Raw genomic sequence first — 8,114 nt, 5'->3', positions numbered from 1 at the left:
GGGGCACTGGTGGGTACCCACTGGGAATCCATCCACCTGCCCTTGCCAGACCCAGAGATGGGCTCATTTCAACCCCACCTTCCAGCAGACCTAAGCCAATTCCTGAGACTCCCACTGGAGCAAGGCCCTTCATCTCTAGCCCACCTTACCTCTCCGCTGGGTTGAGAGGGAGAGAGGGGAGGGAAAGGGGATCTGGGATGTAGTGTCAAAATCCTGGCAGCAGGGTTAGGGTCCCCCCTACTCTCAACGGCCCTCCTGGCTGGTGCTAGAGGAGGCTTCAGCTTTCTAAAACAGGAATGGCAAAGGGGCACGTACGCATTTCACTCGGAAACCTTTTCATTGCTACTCCTGTCTGCAGACAAACATCATCTGATGAACCAAGGCACAGATCCTCAAAGGCATTTAAGGCACCTAATTCCCACTACCTTCTGGATAAAGATAAGGAGACTAGCTCTTCTGTTTTTTATCTGGCCCTGGGAAAGAAATTTACATTCACCTTCCTTTTACTCAAATTCCCACTACAGACATATGACTCCAAACAGATTTGAAACCAAACTGACTTGAACAATTATGTGAGGAATGCCCCTTTACTCAGAGCTGGGACAGCGACCTCGCATCCCAATGGCAAGATGTCTGCCCTGAATGATGACAATGATAAACAACATGAATAATTACAGTAAGTACCTGAAGAATTCTGCGGCTGGCTGGGACCTCGTGTAACGGGCAAAGGCGAGGTGCTAGCATCTTCCTAAACAAGAAAAAAAAAACAGTTCTTCATTTTTGGCTCCATAGTTTTAAAGAGAACTTGTGTTCCTGTGAACAGTGCTGAACCAGCAGTTCTGGAGCACGACATTCTTCTTTTAGCCAGTGATCAGTCGCAGCATGGATGGGATCAGGCCATGCTTCATACCAATACAGAACAGTCCTGGACTGCTGAAGTTATGTCATGCTCACGTGTTCATTTAGATGTTGGTCTCTGTACAAGCAAGGTGGGCTTTTCATGTAGCTGTTTTTCCACAAGGAACTGAGCCCACCAACATGGGTCACTGAGTGGGCAGCAACTGGTAACCAATTCCTACCTCCATGTCTCAAACACTTACTACATTCACCTCACCACTCAGGCTGGATTCAAACGTCTGACAAAGGTGCCTGCTACCACCCCCTATCCTAGGAGCTAATCAGTCCCCAAGTTTAGGAATGGTCTGTACTGTGAAAACTGAGCCTGACTAGAAAACACGAAACAAGATTTTAGTCCCCTATCCTCATGTATTTCCATTCATTTCAGTGGAATTACACAGACGTAACTAAGAGCAGGATTTGTTCCAATCTGTCTAACTATGGTGACAGCACTTTCAGATTTGCCACCCTACAAGTTAAGTAGCAGAATAAATAGTTTCAAAACATGGCTGAAATGTTGAGCACTAGTGGAGCAGTGCAAAACCCAACCTAATGTACTTGACATGTCAATATTATTTAGCAGCTCCCTAAAATGTGCTATGCTAAATAAGCCTGCTAAAACGTGGTTCATAAGCAGACTGAAGCTCCCATTTCATCTTCCTGAGAATGTGTGCAGCATATGGCCAGAATGGCTAAAACAAAAATGCATCAAAATTACTGGCCCTTCCCACTTGCCCAACTGGTTTTAATCTATTAAACTGAAACATATGTGCCCTTGATAGTATAGAAAGTATGACTAAGATATGCTATGGCTCCTGAATAGCCTAGTAGCTAAAGCACTTTCCCTCCCCCTCTGGGAAACCAGCTTTAAATGTAATTGGTGATCTGGAGTGACTTGATCTTTGCTTTACAGTGAGGACAGTATACCACTTTCCAAAGGCATCATACATAAATGAAGATACTGTTCAACGCAGCTAAAGTCTGGTGTTCTGGGAAGTCAAAAGTTTGAACAAAGACAGTAGACTGCATCTGAGAGGAGATACTGGAATTGTTACACCGCAGGCCATGCATCTGAAGCAGCACAAATATTTTGGGTGAGGCAAGGGATGGGCAGGGCTCTTTTACTCTGAAGACACTTTTGTGAGGACAATGTGAAGAGACATCCATGGAAATGATTTGGACAATGCTGTATCTGTGAATAAGGAGATTCTGATTTCTAGGATATTCATACTGTGAAGTTTTGAAGCAAATGAATTTAGCCTGTGGCTGCCTGAATGTACAGCAGCAGCAAACCAGCATTTACTTGTCATGCGATGGTGCATGCAGATATCACATTTCAGGCTTTCAGGGGCTGCAACCTGTTTGCTGGATCAAGAGACCCCTCATCCCCCCCTTTATGTTCACAAGCACATAACAATGGTAAACACTTCACTTACATTTTGGCTTTCCTCTTCCTTTTTGTCAGCTGGCTTGTCCGACTGAGATGCTGCTTTTCTCCTTGACACAAGTAAAAAGCAGGACATAATGATCAACACTTTAAAAAGTACATTTCCTACATAAGGCATCAATCTTCAAATGAGGAGAGACTGGTTCAGGTGTTAGCAGGGACTATTTTTTATTTTTGCAGAATGTCTTTGACAAGACACTACTAAGTGGCATGGGCTGCACAGGGTTTGCACTAGGTCTCTATAAAATAAGAAAGATCTCAGTATTTTGAGACAAGGTTCCACATGGCAGTAAGGGGTTTGGCAGAATAAAGGAACAGGAGGGAGGGAATTCAACTGCATGTGACAGAGAATCCAAGAGGCGGTTTTACTCCAGATGCAGGGCACAGGAACTGGCTGCATCTATAACAAGAAGTGCTGGCTCAGAGGCTACTTGGGTCCATGATGTTCTCATACAGGAGACAACTGTCCCCTTAAAATACATATGAAGACTGGATATCCCATGTACCAAACTCAAGCATCCTGCACCCCCAGCCCTGACACACGGAGAGAATGTCATCGGTCTGAGGACCTGCACACATGCTGGGAGATGGGCAAAAGAACCATTTCTCACAGGGCATTCACAGGCAAGCCATTACACCTTGTGGCACATTAACATTTCTGCTGTGTCTGGATCCCTACTGAACATGGATTCCAGGGCCAGATCCAGATGTGCAGGCAAGTGCAGTTTGTGGTGCCGCAAACCTCTTTGTGGTACCATAAATCATGTACCTGGCACATTAATGGGGGCAAAAAAAACCCCACTGGAAAAAAAACAGCCAAAAAAAAAGCAGCACAGCACAACGCACAGGAGTGTGCACCAGCAGACACTGAAGCTCAGTTCTCCCAGGAGAAGCCCTGGCTGCCGGTCAGAACGTCTCCCCCCGTCTATTTCCACCCTGGCTCCTCCAGCACGCTGGGAGCTGGAAGGAGTGGGGAAATGGTAGTTTTCCTGAAGTGGGGCACTCTGCCCTGCACCAAAGCACACGTGCAAGGGCATGCATGGTGGCAAAAAGTAGCTGCAAAAATTTATGCTGCTACTTTTTTTGCCACTGGAAGCACACACCCCTGCATGTGGGGATGTCCCCCAGGGTAGGAGTGGATGAGGACAGACTGGTTGTGTGGAAGCAGGAATGGGTCACAGTGCAAGGACGTGGGCTTCCCTGTAGATAACACTTTCCCACTTGGGATACTATGAGTTTTGCAGTGCCCCAAGTTCAATTCAAAGGCCCTGGAATGATTAAGCCCCTGGCACCTGTAGCATTCATGCTCTTTGTAGGAAGCTGAATAAAGCATATCTGAATTGAGGCCCACAGTCTGTGCTGCTTAGTCAGCCTGAGACTGTCCAAGATTAACCAGGTTACAAAAGCTATGATTTATATGGGAACAATCCCGCACAGGCAGGGGCATTGAACAGCAGCCTAACACAGCAAAAGCCGTGTTATCCTGCAGTTTACCAACGGGAATGCTCCTAGTGCACCTGATGCAGCATATGGGATTAACCAGCATCCCCCATGTAACTGTATGTTACTTCAATCTTAGCCTTCTAGTACCTATAGGGACATGGAATAACTTTACCACAAAAGGCCAGGGAAGTGGCGAGGGGGCAGTCTGCAACGGCTGTGGCTGGTCCCAGCTCTGAGGCTTAGGACATAAAGACTGCCTAATGCTAGTATTTATATATCTAGGCTCCTTAGGAAGGTGGCAGTGAGGGAGTAAAGGACAAAGGCGTCAACACAAGGGGAATTCATCCTGCATTAGCCAGAGTTGCCTCTGAGGATTCCTGCTGTTTTCCCTGTGGGAGGAACAAGCCATAATAGCTCCTGCCTGAAGAATTGGGACTACTCCCTTTCTCCTCTTTCTCTTGTAGTACATTGGCCAAAACTGGCCAAGGTCATTCCCAAGGACAAGATTGCCTGATTCTCAAGTGCTTCTTTGCATCTAAAAACACTGAAGAAAATTAACTCACATGCTCAGGGTGGGGGGAAATCCAGACTGTTGGGAGCTTTATGTATACTGTGCACAACACCCAGTGCTTGCCTAGTGTTCTGCATCTCCCAAGTGCTTTGCAAACATTGTTAGTGAGCCCTATCACCGCATACACCAAGGTTACATCAGTTTAACTCGGTGGATGTGAACGCAACTCATTCCTGACTTGCACCAGCATAACTGAAAGCCAAATCAGGCCCTGTGAATATTCAAAGCATGGACCATACTCTATGAAAAGACAACCTAGGACCAGCTAGGATCCTTCCTTCCCTCATTCTTTACCCCCAACCCTGCTTCCTAGCACATGCCCGCCTTTTGATTTTGAAACAAGACACATAGATGATCATTGCTATGCAACCAGTAGTAATGAGACAGAGGAGATCACCAAGGTCACTTCACATTAACTGATGATTGTTTCCTATTGGAAGGGCTGTGCTGTGTCCTGTGAATGCTATGTGGCAGCTGTAGGAGAATCCATCTTATCTGTGGATAAGGGCTCTCAGCGAGAAAACCTGAAGGACATCTGATATGCTAGTGTTGATTACTAGGAGGAATGAGGCTCCACTTGACCTTAGCTGCATTGACTGTCATTCAGGGAATGCTCCTCCACCTGCAGAAGTCACTTTTCTTGTTGCCAGAGGCCTCTTGCACCAATCTGGGAGGTCATGCAGACAGGCAACACTCATTTCATCTCACTGAAGAAAAATAAAACCCCATGCTACTTCATAATTACCTCCTAGTTTCAGAACTCTTTAACAACTGGGCAGGAAAGTTGTGAAAGGATTTTTTTCCTTACAGACTCATAGGGAAATAGGGTGGAAGAGACCTTGAGAGGTCACCTAGCCCAATTCCCTGTACACAGTGGATTGTCTCTGTCATCCATGATATCTCTAGACCAGTGGGGGTCAACCTTTTTTGGCAGGCATTGCACAAATTAGCCCCACAACCTAAGTTTCACTGTGATCCCCTTCCCTTGCCCAATATGCTTCTCTGCTTTCTGCTCCCAACTCTGTGCTCCCTGCCCAATGTCTTGCAGCGCTTTCTGCTTCCTGCCCTATCAGCTGCTGTGCTGCCTATCCTCCCCTCCCCACTGATCTACCATGTATGCCACACAGAAGCTGCCTGTGGCACTTGTGGTACTCATGCTGTAGGATGGCTGCCCCTGCTCTAATAAAGAAACTGGAAATGCTGGGGACTGAACCTGGACCTCATATATGCACAGCATAACAAGCTATGGAAACACAGACTAGACAGAAGTACTATAAGGTGGATACATAACTGGTTGGATCATCGTGCTCAATGAGTAGTCCTCAATGGCTCAATGTCCAGTTGGGAGGAGGTATCAAGTGGGGCTCCCCAGGGGTCTGTCCTAGGTCCAGTATTGTTTAACATCTTCATTAATGATTTAGATGATGGGATAGAGTGCACACTTAGCAAACTTGTGGATGACACCAAGTTGGGTGGAGGTGCAGACACTCTGGAGGGCAGGGGTAGGATCCAGAATTACCTGGAGAGACTGGAAAAATTGTCCGCAATCAACCAGATACACTGGGGACGGAATAAATGCACGCACAAATATGACTGGGGAACAATTGGCTAGGCTGCAATACTATGGAAAAAGACCTGGGGATTACAGTTGACCATAAACTGAATATAAGCCAACAATATGCTCCTGCTGCAAAAAAGACAACAGCATACTGGTTTAACGTAAGTGTCTCTTGCAAATCAAGGGAAGTGATTCTTTTATTTTATTCAGCACTGGTTCTTATGTGGTGAGGCCTCACTTGGAGTGCTGTACCCAGTATTGAGCTCCACACTTTAAGAATGTGGAGAGTCCAGCAGAGAGTGACAAAAATGATTTGAGGCCTGGGAAGCATGATTTATGAGGACAGACTGAAGGAACTAGGGCTATTTAATCTGGAGAAGAGAAGACTGAGGAGAGCCTGACAACAGTCTTCAAATACCTGAAGGGTGATTACAGAGAGGATGAAGATAGATTGTTTTCTGTGGCAGTAGCGGACAGGAGTAGGAGCAATGGCCTCAAGTTGCAGCAGAGGAAATGTAGGTTGGCCATCAGGAAGAACTTTCTACCTACAGGAGTGGTCAAGCATTGGAACAGTCTACCTAGAGAAATTAAAAAATCTCCATCCCTGGGCATTTTCAAGAGCAGATTAGAAAACTGGGATGAGTTAGCCAGGGATGATTTTGCCTTGAGCAGGGGATTAGATTAGATGAACTTGCAAGGTCCCCTTCTTTCCTATAGTCCTCTACCATGGAGCTACATCTCCAAGTAAAAAAAGATGTTTCTTGTTCAACATGGAGCTCCAACTCATAACCCTGTGATAAGTGTTGGTCAGGTACTAGCCTGCAGCTGGTAGGAAAAGCCTCAGAGGTTTCACAAGTAAGAGTCTCCACAGATCCTAAATAAGCATGTGATTTAAATGTAACATTTTATATGACTGGTGCATGACTGTGTGTCTGCAAAAGGGGGTGGTGGACAAAGAACACAGGGGGAACAAAGGAAATAAGTAGAGTTGGGGGGGAGGAAATATTTACAGATTTTTAATAGCTTTACTGTTTTTGATATTTCCAGGGCATGCCAAGTACAGTCACTGTTTAGAGCTCAGGCTTCTGCATCCACCATCCCTGACCCATGAGAGAATTATCTCCCCCTGTATATTGGTGCCAATGTTAGATTTAAATTCTGATATATGGTAGTAAACTCCACAGGGCTAGATGGGAAAGCTGGCTGTGAGCTTGTATTTTATTCTGCTTTGTTTGCACTTCTGAAGTGATGATCACAGCAGCTGCTATCCCAGGAACCACTAGACCTAGAAAGCAAAGCTTTACATCACTTGAACCCTTAGAATCCCAGCTTCTCAGCCACTTTGCCAGCTCTGCATAGATTCTACCCTCTGATCGTGCTCCTGAAAGTGTCATGTGGGACTTGTGTAGCATACACTTGTGTTAAACAAAAGGGGGCTTCCCTCCATATTGCTAGCCCTGCAAAAGCAATCCAAGATGTTAGCTACTGTTATGTCTTGTCATTGTGTGCATTCTTACCTGTAATAATGTTTCTGCCAGCCAAATTAAGCCCTCACTGACACCTGCGTAACCGCACTTACTTCGGCTTATTTTCCCAGGAACACCAGTGCCCTCCCATGCATTGCAATGCGCTGTGCCAGGGGAATTCAGCAAACAATTCTGCTGCTGGCCTGCCAGGTGGAAGAGCACCACCGCTCTCAGGGGTACTGACTGCAGCACAAACAGGAGAGAAACGAAAGGAAAACTCCTTTTTGTCCCCAGAGTGAGGTGATCTGACTTTGAACACAGAAGATCCAGATGTGTTGCCTAAGAGAGGCCACATTTATCTAGCCGTATTTTAGAATAAAACCCTGCACTAAGGTTTACATGTGTGAGGATGTGTCTTTCTGCTCAGAAGTGTTTCTACTAGGAATCTGCCTCTCTCCCCTGGCAGGCATTGGCTCCAATACTAAGCATACTTACAAAAGTTTTACATTTCAGTGGAGCTAGTCGTCTTACCCCAGCACAGAGTGAAATCAGGGTCTGGCCTACTGAATCCAGTGCTTTAATTCTAAGACATATGACAAAATATGTAGCAAGAGGCAATATGGCAGCAAGAGGGCACAGCAGCCCCCCTGGCTCTACAGGGATCTAGCAGACCTCCTGAGGCCAAAAAGAAACGCCTACAAAGGATGGGATTCACCTCCAAGGAGGATTATT

At 46.0% G+C, this 8,114-nt stretch overlaps 1 protein-coding gene across 5 annotated transcripts in view; it reads right to left on the bottom strand.

Moving 5' to 3' along the window:
* The window catches only part of EVL (Enah/Vasp-like), a 195,568-nt gene that overhangs the window by 8,619 nt on the left and 178,835 nt on the right, over positions 1 to 8,114 (bottom strand). For 3 of the 5 annotated variants that reach the window (XM_019552505.1, XM_019552502.1, XM_019552504.1), the window contains exons 8-10: positions 5,878 to 5,886; positions 2,334 to 2,394; positions 685 to 748 (exon numbers count right to left, since the gene is read on the bottom strand). In XM_019552505.1, the coding sequence (XP_019408050.1) occupies positions 685 to 748; positions 2,334 to 2,394; positions 5,878 to 5,886 (134 nt within the window). The remainder of the gene's footprint in view (positions 1 to 684; positions 749 to 2,333; positions 2,395 to 5,877; positions 5,887 to 8,114) is intronic. The other 2 variants (XM_019552506.1, XM_019552503.1) reach the window with 1 other exon arrangement.

This window comes from Crocodylus porosus, unplaced genomic scaffold (genome assembly GCF_001723895.1).
Source record: "Crocodylus porosus isolate Cpor-Errol unplaced genomic scaffold, CroPor_comp1, whole genome shotgun sequence".
Lineage (NCBI taxonomy): Eukaryota > Metazoa > Chordata > Crocodylia > Crocodylidae > Crocodylus > Crocodylus porosus.
The sequence above is the reverse complement of the archived record's forward strand: the minus strand, read 5'-3'. Positions and strand labels throughout refer to the sequence as shown.